This window comes from Schistocerca gregaria, chromosome 3 (genome assembly GCF_023897955.1).
Source record: "Schistocerca gregaria isolate iqSchGreg1 chromosome 3, iqSchGreg1.2, whole genome shotgun sequence".
Classification (NCBI taxonomy): Eukaryota; Metazoa; Arthropoda; class Insecta; order Orthoptera; family Acrididae; genus Schistocerca; species Schistocerca gregaria.
Window position 1 is genome coordinate 698,995,290 of NC_064922.1, and position 21,235 is coordinate 699,016,524.

General features: G+C 37.4%; 1 protein-coding gene across 18 annotated transcripts in view; it reads left to right on the forward strand.

Moving 5' to 3' along the window:
- Positions 1–21,235, forward strand: part of LOC126354708 (MAP kinase-activating death domain protein) — a 684,767-nt gene that overhangs the window by 258,588 nt on the left and 404,944 nt on the right. For all 18 annotated transcript variants that reach the window (XM_050004532.1, XM_050004534.1, XM_050004547.1 and 15 more), the window contains 4 exons: positions 3,142–3,283; positions 11,405–11,563; positions 15,131–15,262; positions 15,349–15,419. In XM_050004532.1, the coding sequence (XP_049860489.1) occupies positions 3,142–3,283; positions 11,405–11,563; positions 15,131–15,262; positions 15,349–15,419 (504 nt within the window). The remainder of the gene's footprint in view (positions 1–3,141; positions 3,284–11,404; positions 11,564–15,130; positions 15,263–15,348; positions 15,420–21,235) is intronic.

Sequence of the window (21,235 nt, forward strand, 5' to 3'; positions counted from 1 at the left end):
CAAATCTAAGGCCCGTCAATTCGACTAAATACCTAGGAATTAAAATTATGAGCAACTTAAATTGGAAAGACCACATAGATAATATTGTAGTGAAGGTGAAACAAAGGCAGCGCTTCGTTGGCAGAACACTTAGAAGATGCAACAAACCCACAAAAGAGACAGCCTACATTACACTTGTCCATCCTCTGCTGGAATATTGCTGTGTGGTATGGGATCCTTACCAGGTAGGATTGATGGAGGACATCGAAAAAGTGCAAAGAAGGGCACCTCATTTAATGTTATCTCTCAATAGGGATGAGAGTTCACTGATACGAGACGTGAGTTGTGGTGGGAGTCACTGAAACAAGGGCAGTTTTCTTTGTGGCAAGATCTAGTTACAAAATTTCAATCACCAACTTTCTCTTCCGAATGCACAAATATTTTGTTGACACCCACCTATGTAGGGAGAAATGATCATCATAATAAAATAAGAGAAATCAGAGCTTGAACGGAAAGATTGAGGTGTTGCTTTTTTCCATACATCATTTGAGAGTGGTATGGTAGAGAAATAGTATGAAAATGGTTCACTGCACCCTCTGCCAGGCTTTTAAGTGGAAACTGCAGAGTAACCTTGTAGATGTAGATGTAGATGAACATAATTCATAACGACATTCAGTAGTAGTAAAACATTAATTCTTTGTATTGTCTGGAGATGATGATGATTGCTAGAATAGTTACAGATGTTCTGTACTTACCAATAGAATTACATTTACCTTTCACTTTACCCTTTTTGACCATCTCAAATCCTCACTATGAGACGTAAAATTAAAAATTGAAACCTCTACGTAATTTGAAATGTCACATGTAAAATACATATCATATTGTGAAATAATAAAATTCTCATACCCAGTTCCAGCACAGGAAGACAATGCATTGTCACTAACAGTGTTGCTGATTTTCATAGAATGGCACTGAAAAACAAAGATAAAATAATAACATTTGTATACAGTGCTGAAACTTGGTGGAGAAACTGATTATAATTTATATCTATATTGTGCAAACCGCTATGAAGTCAGAGGGTACATCCCATTGTACCAGCTATTAGGGTTTTTTCCTGTTCCAGTCATGTGTGGAGAGTGTAGGAAGAATGATTGTTTGAACGCCTCTGCGTAATTATTCTAAACTTATCCTCATGACCGCTATGTGAACAATACGTAGCGGGTTGTAGTATATTCCATGATTAACCATTTAAAGCTGGTTCTTGAAACTTTGTTAATAGACTTTTCTCAGGATAGTTTACATCTGTCTTCAAGAGTCTTCCAGTTCAGTTCCTTCAGTATCTCTATGACACTCTACCATGGAAGAGACAAACGTGTGGCCAATCGTGCTGCTCTGCTCTGTAAACGTTCAATATACGCTGTTAGTCCTGTCTGGTACAGATCTCACACACTTGATAGTATTATAGAACTGGTTGTATGAGTGATTTGTAAGCAATCTCCTTTGTAGATTGATTTCTCTTCCCCAGTATCCTACCAATAAACCAAATTCTGCCACCTGTTTTACCCATGACTGAACCTACATGATCATTCCATTTCATATCCCTACAATGTGCTACCCCCAGGTATTTGTATGAGTTGGGCGATTTCAACAGTGACTCATTGGTATTATAGTCATAGGTTAATATGTTTTTTTTTAAATTTTTGTTTTGTTTTGTGAAGTACACAATTGTACATTTCTGAGCATTTAAAGTTGCCAATCTTTGCACCACTTTGAAATCCAGTCAAAATGTGACAATATTTATGCTGCTTCTTTCAGGTAGTACTTCATTACAGATAACCGCATCATCTGCAAAAAGCCTCATTTTACTATTAATATTGTGTGCAAGATCATTAATACACAAGATGAACAGCAATCGTCCCACACACTTCCCTGGGTCACAGCTGAAGCTGCTTCTACATCTCATGATGACTCTCCATCCAAGATAACATGCTGTGTCCTCCTTACCAAAAATTCCCCAATCCAGTCACAAATTTCTCTTGATATCCCATATGATCATACTTTTGAAAATAAGCATAGGTGTTGTACTGAGTCAAATGCTTTTTGGAAATAAAGAAACACAGTATCTACCTGATTGTCTTGATCCAAAGCTTTCAGTATGTCTTGTGAAAAAAGTGCAAGTTGGGTTTCATGTGATTAATGTTTTCAAAATCCATGCTGGTTGGCATTCTGTTCAAGATAGCTCATTATATTTGAGTTTCTGTATGATAATTTTACATATAATATTGGTTGTATTGTAGTTTATTGTATCATCTGGATAGTTCATTCATCAAATATGAAACTAGTGCATTTTGCTTCAGATAGGGTGAATTTATTTACTGTTGACAGTATGTCTCCATTTTCTTTATTGATAAAATTAAATAAATATTTCTAATGACAAGATTTCAAGTACTGTATTTGATATGTGAACAATATTATGAAAAGGATAGACTGCTAATCACCATAAAGATGACACTTTAAGTTTCAGACAGGCACAATGAAAACACTATTACATAGAAGCTTTTGTCCAAAACCTGCATGTAACAGTCTTTTTGTTGTGCCTGCAACTCACACTGTCATCTTTACAGTGAGTAGCAATTTGTCCTTCTCATAATATTGTTTGTATTCCAAGCTGGATTTTCTACTGTTTGTAGTTAAACTAGCTTACCTGATTTTCTGTTTCTTACTATAGGCTTGTCCCTATTGTGTTAATTTGTGAATGAGATTTACTTAGGACTTCAGAGGTTTATGTTGCCTATCACTCTGTATTTATTTCTCATTTATTATTTGAGCCATAATGATTCGAGACACTGCAGTTGTCTTCATAAATTTTGCTGAATCAATGCTCAACCAGCCACATTTTCTGAATAAATAGTTTATTTCACTGTGGAAAGAATGTGGCTGGTTGCAGTTTTTTCTTCAGTAATATTTAATGTGTGTTATTTGTACATTCGTAAACTGTTTGCACCCATTCAGTATCTAAACTGCAAGTGGATCATGGTAAGTTTTTAGCTTTCATTTTTTAGCCTGATGTTCAGCTTTCAAACAACCACCATAATTCTTTCTTAGCCTGCTCTGTGTTGTAACACATCATTTTATTCACTACCGTTGTTATTATTTTGGTAGGGATTCGGTGTGGAGTGTGCTGACTGGTAGGGCCTATGATGGTACACCATCTATTGTTTTACATGATGTACGTGAAATTGAAACATGGATCCTGCGGTTACTGAGTGCACCAGTTCCAGTGCCTGGGAAGACAAGAGTGGAGGTAAGCATGTACTATATTTATTTCAGGTTAACTCAAAAAATACATGAGGAAGAGCTCTCTTTAAACCAGAAGCAGTGCAAAATGTAGTAGAAATATAAGTTGCAAATTGGAAAAAGAAATAGAAATAAGTTTACTGACTAAAGGATCGTACAAAAAGGCATATCCCTGATTGATTAAGAGCTTACAGGCTTTAATATTCATATGTAAAGCATAAAAGTCATGGTTTGACATTATATTCAAATTGCATCCAATTTCTAATGTTCCCTTGCAAACATGAGATATCATATTCAAATACTTTTTCACTTAGTACTCCACTCATTATTTCAAGTGGTAAATGGACTTAGAGTTCCCAGTTACATTATTTCTTTGCTGTGCAAGAACTGTGTATAGAAGCAATACCATACAGCTTAATAGGAAATGACAAGGAAGAGTGACCTTGATGGTATTCTTGACCTGATTTTCCTGTTTTACATTAATTTAAGTGGGTGTTTGCATAATTTTCTTTGGCCTTAAGGGTGAAGAAAATTATGTCTTGTGCAATGTGAGAGAATATGTCTGTCAGCTGACTTTCAGCTGTTGTACTGATGATAAAAATCGATCATAAAGAAATAGTACTACTGCTTCCAGAATGAGATTTTCATTCTGCAGCGGAGTGTGCGCTGATATGAAACTTCCTGGCAGTTTAAAACTGTGTGCCCGACCGAGACTCGAACTCGGGACCCGAGCAGTTAGTGACTTCCAAAAAATGTTGATCATAATTTCAAACCTTTTATAAACTTTTTGTTGCTTACAGACCTAACATCAAATATGTAACAGATTTATCCAATTGTAAAGTAATCAGAAGTCTAAAACTGTTTTATACAGGGTAGTTCAGTTCTTTAAAGAATTGGGTGTTTACTTGCTACTTAAAGTCTGAAAAGAAGCACTCTGGGGTTAAGAATCACCTACATCCTGCAGGGGTGGGAAGAAAGAAAGGGGCTGAAACTGAAGCACAACTCAGGAACTCCTAGAGCAATTTCAACCAAATTTTCTGGGCACATGACTTTTTATTTGCATAATAATGCTGCTGGAGTAAGACTCTTCTCTATCACTAGGAATGGAGTGTGAATGAGAAGGTGTGACATAAAAATGTTTGAAACTTTCCTGTTGGTATTTATTCCGTGTAGTTAGTTGATTGGACCGCTTTCAAAAGTATGAAGTTCAGTTTGTCTCTTGTTTGTGATGTTCACTGTATCAACCAAGTACAAGAATAAGCACCACAGCAAGCCAATAATTTTGTCACCATGTTTTGTAACATAATATCAAGCCATGTGGCTGAATAACACAGATTAATTTAATGCCCTTTCTTGGTTGTTTGGTATAAAGGAGCAAAGAATGAGACATATGTGTGCAATATATGTGACATACACCTATGTTCAACCTCTTCTCATAAGCCCCTTGACCGATTTCATTCAAACTTTGTACACATCTTACTAACTATCTGGAAAGAAACACTATGGGGTTAGGACCCATCATCATCCTAAAGATGGGGTTGATGGATAGAGAGAGATGGAGGAGGAAGTGAGTAAAGAAAGGGGGAGAAAACATGGGCAGAGAGTCGAGGGAGAAGGAGATGGACTACCCTGGGTTTCTCAGTTAGTATTGACAGAAGTATGGGAGCAGCTGATAAGGTATTTTTGTACTTTGTTTTTGAATATCCTGGAATTCTCAGTTCTCTGCCTGTTGTCTATCAGCACCCTGTTACAGACTTTTGCACTCAAATATAGAACTCCTTTGAACTGGACTATTTTTTCTTACACCTATCAAACTACTATTTTCACATAGTAGTTGCATTATATCCCCCCATGAACCATGGACCTTGCCGTTGGTGGGGAGGCTTGCGTGCCTCAGCGATACAGATGGCCGTACCGTAGGTGCAACCACAACGGAGGGGTATCTGTTGAGAGGCCAGACAAACGTGTGGTTCCTGAAGAGGGGCAGCAGCCTTTTCAGTAGTTGCAGGGGCAACAGTCTGGATGATTGACTGATCTGGCCTTGCAACATTAACAAAACGGCCTTGCTGTGCTGGTACTGCGAACGGCTGAAAGCAAGGGGAAACTACAGCCGTAATTTTTCCCGAGGACATGCAGCTTTACTGTATGATTAAATGATGATGGCATCCTCTTGGGTAAAATATTCCGGAGGTAAAATAGTCCCCCATTCGGATCTCCGGGCGGGGACTACTCAGGAGGATGTCGTTATCAGGAGAAAGAAAACTGGCGTTCTACGGATCGGAGCGTGGAATGTCAGATCCCTTAATCGGGCAGGTAGGTTAGAAAATTTAAAAAGGGAAATGGATAGGTTAAAGTTAGATATAGTGGGAATTAGTGAAGTTCGGTGGCAGGAGGAACAAGACTTCTGGTCAGGTGAACACAGGGTTATAAACACAAAATCAAATAGGGGTAATGCAGGAGTAGGTTTAATAATGAATAGGAAAATAGGAATGCGGGTAAGCTACTACAAACAGCATAGTGAACGCCTTATTGTGGCCAAGATAGATACGAAGCCCACACCTACTACAGTAGTACAAGTTTATATGCCAACTAGCTCTGCAGATGATGAAGAAATTGAAGAAATGTACAATGAAATAAAAGAAATTATTCAGATAGTGAAGGGAGACGAAAATTTAATAGTAATGGGTGACTGGAATTCGAGTGTAGGAAAAGGGAGAGAAGGAAACATAGTAGGTGAATATGGATTGGGGCTAAGAAATGAAAGAGGAAGCCACCTAGTAGAATTTTGCACAGAGCACAACTTAATCATAGCTAACACTTGGTTTAAGAATCATGAAAGAAGGTTGTATACGTGGAAGAACCCTGGAGATACCAAAAGGTATCAGATAGATTATATAATGGTAAGACAGAGATTTAGGAACCAGGTTTTAAGTTGTAAGACATTTCCAGGGGCAGATGTGGACTCTGACCACAATCTATTGGTTATGACCTGTAGATTAAAACTGAAGAAACTGCAAAAATGTGGGAAATTAAGGAGATGGGACCTGGATAAACTGAAAGAACCAGAGGTTGTAGAGAGTTTCAGGGAGAGCATAAGGGAACAATTGACAGGAATGGAGGAAAGAAATACAGTAGAAGAAGAATGGGTAGCTCTGAGGGATGTAGTAGTGAAGGCAGCAGAGGATAAAGTAGGTACAAAGACGAGGGCTGCTAGAAATCCTTGGGTAACAGAAGAAATATTGAGTTTAATTGATAAAAGGAGAAAATATAAAAACGCAGTAAATGAAGCAGGCAAAAAGGAATACAAACGTCTCAAAAACGAGATCGACAGAAAGTGCAAAACGGCTAAGCAGGGATGGCTAGAGGACAAATGTAAGGATGTAGAAGCTTATCTCACTAGGGGTAAGATAGATACTGCCTACAGGAAAATTAAAGAGACCTTTGGAGAGAAGAGAACCACGTGTATGAATATCAAGAGCTCAGATGGCAGCCCAGTTCTAAGCAAAGAAGGGAAGGCAGAAAGATGAAAGGAGTATATAGAAGGTTTATACAAGGGCGAGGTACTTGTGGACAATATTATGGAAATGGAAGAGGATGTAGATGAAGACGAAATGGGAGATACGATACTGCGTGAAGAGTTTGACAGAGCACTGAAAGACCTGAGTCGAAACAAGGCCCCCGGAGTAGACAACATTCCATTAGAACTACTGACGGCCTTGGGACAACCAGTCCTGTCAAAACTCTACCAGCTGGTGAGCAAGATGTATGACACAGGCGAAATACCCTCAGACTTCAAGAAGAATATAATAATTCCAATCCCAAAGAAAGCAGGTGCTGACAGATGTGAAAATTACCGAACTATCAGTTTAATAAGCCACGGCTGCAAAATACTAACGCGAATTCTTTACAGACGAATGGAAAAACTAGTAGATGCAGATCTCGGGGAGGATCAGTTTGGATTCCGTCGAAATGTTGGAACACATGAGGCAATACTGACCTTACGACTTATCTTAGAAGAAAGATTAAGAAAAGGCAAACCTACGTTTCTAGCATTTGTAGACTTAGAGAAAGCTTTTGACAATGTTGACTGGAATACTCTTTTTCAAATTCTAAAGGTGGCAGGGGTAAAATACAGGGAGCGAAAGGCTATTTATAATTTGTACAGAAACCAGATGGCAGTAATAAGAGTCGAGGGGCATGAAAGGGAAGCAGTGGTTGGGAAAGGAGTGAGACAGGGTTGTAGCCTCTCCCCGATGTTATTCAATCTGTATATTGAGCAAGCAGTAAAGGAAACAAAAGAAAAATTTGGAGTAGGTATTAAAATTCATGGAGAAGAAGTAAAAACTTTGAGGTTCGCCGATGACATTGTAATTCTGTCAGAGACGGCAAAGGACTTGGAAGAGCAGTTGAACGGAATGGACAGTGTCTTGAAAGGAGGATATAAGATGAACATTAACAAAAGCAAAACGAGGATAATGGAATGTAGTCAAATTAAATCGGGTGATGCTGAGGGAATTAGATTAGGAAATGAGACAATTAAAGTAGTAAAGGAGTTTTGCTATTTAGGAAGTAAAATAACTGATGATGGTCGAAGTAGAGAGGATATAAAATGTAGACTGGCAATGGCAAGGAAAGCGTTTCTGAAGAAGAGAAATTTGTTAACATCGAATATAGATTTATGTATCAGAAAATCGTTTCTGAATGTATTTGTTTGGAGTGTAGCCATGTATGGAAGTGAAACATGGACGATAACTAGTTTGGACAAGAAGAGAATAGAAGCTTTCGAAATGTGGTGCTACAGAAGAATACTGAAGATAAGGTGGATAGATCACGTAACTAATGAGGAGGTATTGAATAGGATTGGGGAGAAGAGAAGTTTGTGGCACAACTTGACTAGAAGAAGGGATCGGTTGGTAGAACTTGTTTTGAGGCATCAAGGGATCACAAATTTAGCACTGGAGGGCAGCGTGGAGGGTAAAAATCGTAGAGGGAGACCGAGAGATGAGTACACTAAGCAGATTCAGAAGGATGTAGGTTGCAGTAGGTACTGGGAGATGAAGCAGCTTGCACAGGATAGAGTAGCATGGAAAGCTGCATCAAACCAGTCTCAGGACTGAAGACAACAACAACAACAACAACAGTTGCATTATTACCTTAAGTCAATCCTGTAAATATCCCTGCACAGTGACTGCATGTTTAAGCACAGGAGCACAATTTAGTAGTAGTTGCGTTATTATCTTAAGCCAATCCTGTAAATATCCTTGCACAGTGACTGCATGTTTAAGCACAGGAGCACAATTTAAGTAACCAGTACAGACACTGAAGCACAAGTATTTCTCCAGCAAGAAAATCATGCATCCAAAAATTCACCAACATGTATATTAAGCACCCTAGACATGATTAAGCATAATGACTATTGTTCTAAGCTAACACTTGCAACATTAATTGCATAAATAAAAATATCAAATGTAATCCCCAAAGCTGTCTGTGGAGCACCCAATTCCTTGCAAGTGGGCAATGGTCCTACACTTACAGTGAAAGTACATGGTAGAGATAACATGCAAGCATCCTCAAGAGACAGTGTATCAAACACAGTGAGATTAATCTTGCCAACATGGACACAACAGGGCATTTGCTTGATTAGTGTCCAAGGTCTGTTTGAAGTTACAACTTATTACCTAGATAGATCATATGGTGTTTACCCCTAAAGTTGTCTGTGGATTGCAGTGTTTCACACAAGGATAGTATGTGTACACCTTCAATATATATGTGCTCTAGACTTAAGGCGTAAGTGTCTTAGGCAGTGGGTTACCAAACATGGGGTAAGTAATTTTTCCAATGCTAGTAGTGTGGTATTACTATGATCTGTTCAGTAGAAACTGGATAAGAATCTGAGGTAACTTTAACTTGAATGTGGGTAGGTTTCACTGAGTCAGACCATAGGGCAACATTCACTGTATAGATACTTCAAAGGCAAATCTTTTGTGTTGTTCCCCAATGCAGTGGTCAGCAGTTCTCACTGTTGGCCTATTCTGACACAGTGGAATTGCTTTTTCTGTGGGCTATTTTATAAGGCAGTGTGTAGAGCTTAATGGTGGATCCCGTGACTTAACTGCATACGAACAGCTGACAGAAGGCACTTTTGACTGCAGGCTCTTTACTCTCTAGGTCAGTGCAGAACAAAATATGATTCTTTGAAACAAAACAAATAAATGTCACTTTAACAGCCCAGTACATAAACAAATTAAACTCTATGTTTCGATACCTTTGTCTTTTCATTTGATCATAGGCTGTTGTCAGATAGTGCCCTCTCATGCGTTCTTGCCGTACTACATAACTGCTCCACTTTACCACTGTTTACAGTGTCTTACTTATCTTGATATTTGTAACTACTCTATGGAAAGCAGTGGCTTCCCAATAAAAACATTAAAAGAGACTGTTAAAAAGATTTATTGAAATTTGTAATTTTTTTGTTGTTTCATATACTACGGAGAAGCCAAAAGTCATTTTACTCATAATGGCCCACTTATTACTCAAAATAAAAATGAATCTTGTAGTAAACTTACTTGTGTAATAAAAAGGAATCTTATAGTATGCTTACTCATGTAATGACTGTAATATTTATATGAGTGGGCTCATTTCTCCTGTCAATTTAATCTCTAATTGCACCATACAGAGCATTATAAAAACAACACAGAAAATCATTTTTCTCTGCATTACCCCAACCCAACTGTAAGGTATTTTCTGTGTCATACCACTATTGGAACTTTTTTTTAAATTTGTGGTAAGTTCCTATGGGACCAAATTGAGACAAGGTGCCTCACACCACATGGCTACCCCACGCAGCCCCACTGTTGATAACCATTATGTGACAGTGATGATGTGAAGAGTAAAATATTGATAAATTGAGTACTGGGTTTCAAACCTTCCTTGAATTGAATTCTCAATCCCTGTTCATAAGCTTTTACAGCATCTGTATTTTCATGGACTCCTTAATTATGTTACCATAGAAACTTGGAGCATGTAAATCAAAATTGATCTTTTTGCAACTAATTTCAAGATTATACTCCACACAATATACAAATTATGGTTTAACTCTATAAAACAAAAGTGCATAAGATCACCTGAAAAAGATGAATGGGCTAGTAATGAAAATAATGTGAACGGAACTTGTCAACACAGCAGAAAACTATGAAAATCAATGAGACTGTTAAATCATCAAAAGCCAGTATTTATGTTACTACCTATTTGTAAATTACGTGAGAATGCTGTATCATGATATGTTTTATTATGACTAAGACTGTGTTTGAACACAGCTTGAATTGTGCAGACAGTATACATCACAGTTCTGGAAATCTCAGTATGAACAGTTTATGTCACAGTCCTGGAAATCGTGGGTTCTGTTTGAACTTACTCTCTTTTGTGAATATGGATACTCTTCAGACTCGTAAGTAAATTGACAGTATATTCTGCATTCTTTTAAGGTTAGTTGTGTTTCTGAGAAGTTACTGTACTGAACACTAGAACAGTAATAACTCACAAGAAGCAGTCTGATTTTGATGTGATACATGGCTTTTAAATAATTCATCTTTGTCTTCAGACTCGTAAGTAAATTGACAGTATATTCTGCATTCTTTTAAGGTTAGTTGTGTTTCTGAGAAGTTACTGTACTAAACACTAGAACAGTAATAACTCACAAGAAGCAGTCTGATTTTGATGTGATACATGGCTTTTAAATAATTCATCTTTGTCCAAGATAAAAATGAGAGAAGTTGTTCTACTTAAAAGTTGTGTTCTTCCTGTCTGAGACAGTAAACATATAAATGGGGAATTGAAACAGGATGGCTGATGAAATGAGTGGTCTTTGTTTGAAGACATTTGTTTATGTGTGTTCTGTGTGAGTGTATAAAATGGTAATGATAGTGAGGAAGATAACTGATTTCACCTGATTACATACACAACTTAACTTCCCCTTCGCTTCCATCAGTGGTATGACAACTAATTTTGTAGTGCACTGAAATAATTACACATTGAGTAATGCTTATTCAAATGATTTTGCTGGCATACTGTCAACTACTGCAATTTCACATTAAATTTGTCAGATTGTTTCTTTATATTGTTTTCACAGGTGGAAGTCTTGTCACCAAGCATTCGTCCACCACTCGTATTTGCTCTTCCTGATCACACACGCTTTTCCTTGGTGGACTTTCCATTGCATTTGCCATTAGAATTATTGGGTGTTGATATATGTGTGAAAGTCCTTACACTCATACTTCTTGAGAATAAGGTAAGTTGCAGTGAAATATTAATGACAGTGCAAAAAATGTATCAATTTATAAGCAACATGCAATTGTACCTGAATAATTTCCACGAAGTTAATAAGCACCAGTCTAGAATAACTTTTTAGCTTGCATTTTCATCATTGTCTTGGCTGCAGTGGCTGACTTAAGGTACTTTCAGAGCATGAAATGTACCCTGGGCGTCTATTCTGTTGATTAGTTTCATTTCTGTCTCAAGGATCTAATTTTTACTGGCCCCTGTAAGAATTATGAATTCTATGATAATGTAGCTATACTTATTCGTTGTTTTGACAGACAATTTTTGGACAGGTTTAAGACATTATTCAGCTTATCTGTCCCAAAAGAAAATGTCATTACAAAAAATGTGTATCTATTGTGTAACACTCTGTTGAGACTGGATATAGATTATAGTTGTATAAGCATTAGCTGAGTATCGTACATAGTACATACAGGGTGCTTTTTTTCTTTTTTTTTAAGTGCTCCATATTCTTACAGGAGATAGCAGAGATAGCACTGCTAACAAACTGAAAGAAAGGTTCTGTAAACACATGTTCATAAACAAATACATTTTTAAGATATGGATTATTTGATCCTATGATAGCCCCTGTTGACACTATAAGGAATAGTCAATGCAGTTACCCCATTAGAGTGTGATTTGTGCTTCCACTTCTTCACACATTTGTTTCACAATCATCTTTAACTCATTCTGCCATATTTAGTGTGTGACCTGTGTGAAGTCTACCATGATCCCCTGTCTTTGTTACAAATGCCCCTGTGCCTGCAAGTTTATAAGTGCTATGTCTGCCACCCCTGTGCATGCAAGTTCATAAGTGCTATGTCTGTCAACATCATCACAGTCAGAGGATTAAATAAAATCACAAACAAAAAATGAGAAATGAATGTCAGCAGAAAGATAGCCTCCACCTTTATGTTCCAAATACTCTCGACACAAGTGTAGTGGTCCATATCTCAGCAAATTTTTTTCCATACAAGTGTTTTTGTAACTCTTTTTGGGATATTGTCCAGTATTCTCTCCTGTAAGAATATGGGTCTCTTCTTTTTAAGATGCCTTGTATTAAGCACTTTTCGCAATGGAATTTTCTTTGGTGATGATGATCACAAAACTGAGCAAAGTGCTTTTTAAAATAAAGAATAATGACAAGTTTGTAATTATACAATGAAGTTTCTAAATTACCTAAAAGGTTTTCAGCAGCACCTAGATAAAATTTGTGAATTGTTTTTGGGCTGTCTGTTTCTTACAAGGTACAACAGATTTTTATTTTTTTATTTTAACACATTTTATTTGTTTCTCTTTCTGTTTGTGATTTTAGGTTTTTCCAGTGTAGGAAAATCTTGAATAGTTCTTGGGTATTAGATGACGTATCCGAGCACTATGCAAGATTTCTGTTTTTTATGACTTTGGTCACAAATCTATCTTGAGACTGTTTTGTTTCTGTAAACAACAAGAAGTTTGCAATTAATGCAGTGTCAACATTGGGCAAGGAAAAAATGTTTGCTGCATTTGGAAAGTAGATCATGTTGCAAATCTTTTTTTCTTGCCTATTTTATGTAGGTATTTATTCCCTGGATTCAGTAGTATCAAAGGAAACTTCTATCTAGGAAACTAATGTATATGAGACAGAACTGCTGGCCAGCACTTACCTTTTAGAAGGTGAAATGTTTTGAACTACCAGTAGACACCTGCGAAAGTAGAGCTGAAGACCTCATTCTAATTTTTGGAACTATTAGTTTCTTCCTCATGAGGGAGAGGTGCAGAGGGGGGAAGATTAAAGAGGATAGGTAGGTCACTCAGACCCCAGGATGAGAGGGGCACATCAGTAGTGAGAATGGGAACAAATTATTGAGTACTGTTGTTGACCAGAGTCTCTTACCAGGTTATTTTCACTAAGAAGAGAGAGAGAGAGACAGGCAGAGAAAATATTGAAAAAAGAGCTATTTTGTACCATAACAGAGACACTCAACAGATTCCTATAGGGGATTTTGCAAGAATGTCATTATCTTCAAGAGAATCTTACTCCCACAATGTTCCAAGAGCCTATGCTCGAGGACAAGTCAAGAAGCAAAGAAGGAAAATGATTATTGTAAATAGTGACTGCTTTACTATACGTTCTGCTGTGGCTTGTGGCAAGCAAAAGTAGTTATAAATGTTACCAGACTATGATATTATATATCATGCCATTCCAAACAATGGAAAATTTAGGATGGGGAATAGACAGTATTATTAAAAGCATTTGTTGCTGCTCACTGTGTAGAGGAAATGTTGAGTTGCAGATAGCCTACTATTCCACGAACACACCCTCAGTCTTTTTTCATCCTCCTCTATTTCTCTCCTTTTCCACTCGCCCCCCTCCTCCCCCCACTCCACCTCCTCCCATCTAGCCATCTAAATGTACCTAGCTGCCCTGTCTGGTACCCATTACATCCCTGCGTGCTCCCACAAGAAACACCATAACCTCCCTGACACTACCCTGCTATCCCTCTCCCTCCCTGCCTCAGCCTCCTCCTTACCCCCCCCCCCCCCCCCCCCCCCCCCACCAACCAGATTGCTTCTCCCATTACATGCAATTGTTCACAGTCCATCCTCAGAGGCCAGAAACAGGATATGGCCTTTTGGCCGAAAGACCACATGTAATCTAAATTGAGAACTGGTAATTGACCCTTGCACTCTCTCTATATGAAAAAAAGAATATTGTTTTCTAACCAAAGAAAGCAATGCCTCCAAAACAAACATTATTGACATTGTGTATCTTTATTCTTCATGTCTACATATCTGTTTCTCAACATAATCACCCTAGCGTTGAACACATTTCTTCCAATGAGAGACCAGCTTGTTGATGTCGTCATTGTAGAATCTTTGACATTGTTGATGGAGCCACACCCTCACCTCTTCTTGCACAACTTAGGCACTATCAAAGTGAAGTTCTCAAATGTGTTCTTTAAAGTCTGAAAATTGAATGGGGCCAAGTCAGGACTATATGGAGGATGATAGATGACAATGATCCCAAGGCATCAGATTGTTGCTGAAGTCACAGCACTTAGGTGTCCTGCTGAAGGAGAGTGTGCTCCATGTGCGGATGAACTCTTCAAATTCGAATCTCGATTACAGCATGCTATTTCTAACGCACTGACATAGTTACATTACACACCACCATGTTACATGCTTCAATTTGAAGTCCTCTAGTGGCAGAGGGCAGCAAATACGTAGATATGAAAAATAAAGATGTAGAATGTTAATAACATGTGTTTTATTTAAAAAGCATCACGAGTTTTCACATAAAAAAATTGAAGGCATTACTATTCAACACACCATCATACAATACAGTGCTTTTGGGGATGCATCCTGTAGCAGCGCATCAGATGTTAAATAACAATCAGTTGTAGCTTTTATTGTATATTCTGAAGCCCTCATTTTGAAATTATGTGTCAAGAAATGTAAATGCATAATAATAGCATTCTCTATCCTAATATTGTTCCCTGTTTGTTTAATTTTAGTGGTTTTGTGAATATTATCTAATATTCATTTTATCCTGCAGCTGGTGCTACAATCACGAGATTACAATGCCTTGTCCATGTCTGTGATGGCATTTGTAACAATGATTTACCCATTAGAGTATATGTTCCCTGTGATACCTCTCTTACCAACATGTATGAGCTGTGCTGAACAAGTAAGTTATAATCACATGTTGTAGTAGTTTGATGGTTAGTCTCTTTAACATATTCCTCTAGCTGACTCTGCACTGATTTATTTCAGCTATTACTTGCGCCGACTCCTTTCGTCATTGGTATACCAGCCAGTTTTCTAATGTACAAAAAGAATTTTAGGTAAGCAGAAAACTTATGTTAAATACTCTTTATGTTGAAATTTTATATGCTGAGTGATCTCTGAATTTTTATCAAATCTTAAGGAAGTGCCACATTTCATTTTATTTTCTTGCCTATATCAACAGTCCTATTTGACACTATTATAATGGTAGTTCCCTAGTAATCTTGTGGTATGTTTATCCAGGCTATGTAGAATGTGCCATTGATTTTCATTGTGCAGACAGGGACTGTTTCAGTGGCAGGCTGAGATGTTACACAGGATCTGATGAGTGCTGTTTGAGAATGAGTTGGAAAGTTCTAGGCTTGGAACACTGAAAAAGTGCAACATATAATACTGAGTGATTAGCTGGTGGAAGCTCTAAGATAGCTGATGACATAAGGTACAACAGAGATGGATTTTGATATATTTTACATAAAGAATCATCTCTAAAATCATCTCCAAGAAAGATCTACCGCAAATGGATGCCACGTTTAATAAATGATAATGGAACCCAACAGGAAAATAAATTTCAATTTTTGAAAGAATCCAACAGTTCTTATTCACTGACTTGTTACTCTAAATCATAAGTGGACTCCCCACCCCAAGTGAGAGATGAAACAGGACTCAAACAATAATAATAATAATAATAATAATATTGCACTTCATCAGGAATTTGCATCTACTTACAAATGTGCGCTGATAATGAGAAAACTAAAGGATCTGAAGTACAAATTGTTGGAGCATTCACTGTCTTCCCCATATCAGATATCCCACATCTAATTAAATTTGTGATCAGAAAACATTTTGAGTTCAGTGAAAAGGTTGTGACATAGCTATTTTTTAGACCTTCCAGAATCACACTTGAAAAATGGGATCTGCTCACTGGAAAAAAATTTTACAAAGTCTATTGACCTAGAAGAAAAGCACAGCCTCAAGGAAATAAATGTTTGTTTTTAATCAGAAAACACAGTCTTTCTCTACCAGATTGAGAATGTTTCACATTGGCCTTGTATATGACTGAAAGTTGATTGATGACAAATGCAAGACAAATCCGATGACAAGATTCATTGTTGTATTGAAAGGTACAATTGTTATTTGGCTCAAAGTCCTTAACAGCCAAATTCATATGGTCCATAATGAAATCACTGGACCAGAGTACGAGTTACGTGTTGGTCTGTATGCACCAGTGAACATCTCTCTTGCGCATACACACACTCATATGTGTGTTGTGTGTGTGTGTGTGTGTATTTGCACATATATTATTCTTTTGGAGATTTTATTGATTGTGTTAAACAAGTTATGAAGTGTAGAAATTCATTAATTTGTTTGTTCACACTATTTCCACCATATCAGTGTGATAAATGCTCGGCGTGTAGTAGGAGGAAACAATAGCGAGATATTGTAAGGTACAGAAATTTATAATACTGAAACTGTTACAAAATAAGATAATCAGCTGATGATTAGAGAGTTGGTGTCAATTGGCAGATCATTTCAAGTGAAACACTCACAAATAATTCCAGAACTTCATGATTCTAAATTTATGAATTGTTTTCACAAGTATCTTTGCAGTAAACAGTGTGTAATGAAAACACAGAGGAATAAAATGTGTTAAAGTGGGTGTGGATCTTGAAATGCTTTAGTTCCATGTTAGAATTCATTTTCTACTTCTCTTCATGATAGTCATTGTAGGCTTAAACTTATTTGTGCTCATTTAAAATGTTTGAAAACAGTAGGCCTATCATTGTTCAAAACAATTGTTCTCTGATTTCACTGTATAATAACATGAGATATGCTTATCCAGAATTTATCACTTACCACCACAGTCAGTGATGACAACTCACAACAAATGGAATAGAAGTTCACTAAACAACTCACTGTGAATACATCTGTTGCTCGCATTAGCTATGGCAGTCACAATAGAGTGCTCAGAACATGCTGAATGTCCATTGGCTGTTGGAGAATGCATGATGTAGGTGTGCAGAGCAAGCCTAAACTTGATCGTCATCATTCATGACACCAGCTATATGTACAGGAAGCTAATTGAAACCTGAAATTAATAGCAGTGAGATTTTTGGGGAAAATTTCAGTTTTGTGACAAAAAGATAGGCTAATAGGAAATGGAGGTGTATTTGTCACTGTAGATACGAAACTGAAATCCACAAAGATAGAAACTGTAGCTGGGTCCGAGATTGTGTGGGTAAGGCTAAGTATCAGAGGGAGGCATAAGATGGTCACTGGATCCTTCTAGTGCCCACCAGACTCACTTACTGATGTAACTGAAAACTTTGGAGAAAACCTCTGTTCACTTGTATGTAACCTCCACAATCATACTATAATAATTGATGGAGACATTAATCATCCAAAAATCGACTGGAAAAATTACACTTTTGTTGGAGATGGGTATGGTAAGATATCCTGTGAAACATTACTAAATGCCTTCTCTGGAAACTACCAAGGACACATAATTTGGAACCCCATTCATGATGGAAATATATTAGATCTAATGGCAGCAAATAGACTTGACCTCTTTGAGTATGTTCACATCAAAGCTGGTGTCAGTGACCATGATGCAGTTGTGGCAACAATTATTACCATAGTACAAAGGACAACTAAAACAAGTAGAAAGATACATACTGTATGTTCAGTAAATTTGATAAAATATATGTAGACTGATATCTCAGTGAGGAACTTGAAACTTTCAGCACAGCACAGGAGTATGTAGAGGAACTATGGCTCAATTTCAGAAGAATAGTTGACTGTGCACTGAATAGATGTGTATGACAAAAGGGAGGGATACTCTATGGTATACAGCCACTGTAAAGAAACTTCTAAAGCAACAGAGACTACTCTGTAATAGGTGTAAAACAAAGCATTGGGCTGTAGATATAAATATGCTGAATGAAACTTATTTAGATGTCAAGAGAGCAGTGCATGAAGCCTTCAATGACTACTGGAGCAGAATGTTTTCAGACAGTCTTTCACAAAACCAGACGAAAATCTGGTCATATGTAAAGACTGTTAGAGGCACTGAAGTTAGTGTCCAGTGACTTGCAAATGAGACAGGAAACAAAAGCTGAAATGATTAACTCAGTTTTCAAATGTGCCTTTAGAAAGGAAAATCCAGAAGAATTGCCCCAATTTAATCCTCATACCATTGAAAAGATGGGTGAAATAAGAGTTATTATCAGTGGTGTTGAGGAACACCTTGAATTATTAACACTGAACAAAGCCCCAGGGCCCAGTGGTACCCCTATCAGAGTCTATACTAAATATGTGGCAGAGTTAGATCCTCTCTAAATATTCTATTGTAGATACTCAAACAGAAAGCAGTGACCGAAAGCAGAGATCACAACCGTTTACAAGGAAGGTAGTAGAAGTGATGATTGACGAAACTACCATCCAATATCCGTAACATCAATTTGTTGGAGAATCTTGGAGCATATTCTGAGCTTTAACACAATGAGGTATCTCAAACAGAGTGATCTTCTCCATGCAAACCAGCATACATTGATCATGTGAAACCCATCATAGGGTATCAAGTGAAATTTATGGCTGGAGTGAGAATTTGTTGGTAGGAAGTTTTCTTGAATGGAGAGTCAACAGCAGATTTATAAATAAATAACTTCAGATGTGCTCCAGGGAAGTGTGTTGGGTCCATTGCAGTTCATCTTGCATATCAAGAACCTTGTGAACAGTGTTAATAGTAAGCTCAGACTTTTTGCAGATAATGCCATTATTGTCTGAAAGAAACTGCATAAATTTTGTCAGATCTTGATAAGATTTCAAAGTGGTGCATAGATTGACAACTTGCTGTAAATGTTCAGCAATCTAAAATTATGCACTTCACAAAATGAAAAAAAAAAAAAAACTTAGTTTCCTATGACTATAATGTCCATGGGTCACAGCTGGAATCAGCCAGCTCATACAAATACCTGGGTGTAACATTTTGCTGGGATATGAACTGGAGTAATCACATATGTTCAGTCGTTGGTAAAGCAGAGGGTAGACATTGATTTATTGGTAGAATACTGTGGGAAATATAAACAGTCTACAAAGGACATTGCTTACAAATCACTCATGTGACTCATTCTAGAATGTTGTTCAAGTGTGTGAGACCCGTACCAAATGGGACAGGGGTATTGGACATGTACAGAGAAGGGCAGTATTGGACATATACAGAGAGGGGAAGCACAAATGGTCACTGGGTTGTTGTACCCATGGGAGAATGTCAAACAAATGGCGAAGAATGGAACTGGCAGACTCTTGAAATAGATGTAAACTATCCTGAGGAAGCCTACTTACAAAGTTTCAAGAACCAACTTAAAATGACTACTCTAGGCATGTTCTACAACCCCCTATGCATCACTCATATAGGGGTCATTAGGAAAAGATTGAATTAATTACAGTGTGCACAGAGGCATTCTTCCATACTCTGTATGAGAGCAGAACAGGAAGAAGCCCTAATAACTGGTACAATGGGATGTACCCTCTGTGATGCTTGTCGTAGTGGTCTTCCTGTTATAAATGTGGATGTACATATAGATTTGCATTAATTATGGGGAAACACAACTGATTTGAATCATTCTTAACAAACAGAATGCAGAGAGCTATGCTCAGTAATTCAAATAAAGATGGAAGGAGAAAAATTTTTGTGATAAGGGCGAAATCATGAAGGGAATCCCACTAGCATCAGTTTTGGGTCCATTCCTAGTCTTTATTAAGAGGAATTGAGAAAACTCATGAAATTGTGCAGTCACATCATCAAAAAAGAAAGTGTGTCAACATTTGGGCCAGCATTCTTGGTCAGTGTTTGTTAGGGCCTTATGTTCTTCCACACAAGCTCAGCAGAGAAACTTACCATGTTTTCTTAGAGAATACTCTACATTGTCTGGTAGAACACGTGACTTTATAAGTGTGACAAACACCAGTCCATGAATGGTGGTTCCTCCTCATTTCAGTGTTAATATTTGCAGGCATCTAAATAACGGATTCCATGACAGATGGATAGGGAGAAGTGGACAAATTCCTTGGTCTCCATGCTCTCTGGACCTATACCCTCCAGATTTTTATTTGTACGGGCATTTGAGAGCTCTTGCGTATTGAACCCTGGTGCAAGACGTTCAGTGTTTTCATGCCCATATTGCAGAAGACTGTGAAACAATACACATTCCTCGAGGGATACAATGGTGCATCAGGGATTTGATGGCAGGTTGATACATGTAACCATGATAATGGAGGACATTCTGAACATTTCATCTGGGAAAGTGTTACATACTCTGATACTATGTTATTTTCCTATGTGTTTACCATGATTCATGTGCTTAAGAGTTGTAGAAGCTGACCTCTAACATATACAATAAGTATTTCCAGACCAGTGTCCACATATTTTGTTCCTCTGTGTGTAAAGAATGTTTCGTGAAAGTTTGACCATATCTTTTGGTAACACCCTGTACCTACATTTCTATTTTTATGTCATGGCATGAATTACCAACACTCTAGAGTTATAAAAGCCACTGAGTAATGAAGAAATTTTCACCAGTTACACTTACGGCAAGTATTTTTATTCAAATATTTGTTTATTTGTAGAAATTTTGGACCAATGTTTTTGCTGTATACAATGTTCCATGGCAGTTGTTTTGTACTTCAGTAATTACAACATTATCGGAGACATTTGTACAAATGCAATTCTGTCTCTAATAGTTATTTAGCCAATACTGACTAGGCTTGCCATGACTTGCATCATATTCACAACCTGAGTCCACTATCAAAGTGCACAACAAATACAAGTTTCCACCTTGCTGGATTCCTAGAGATAAGTGAAATTGTCATTGATAAT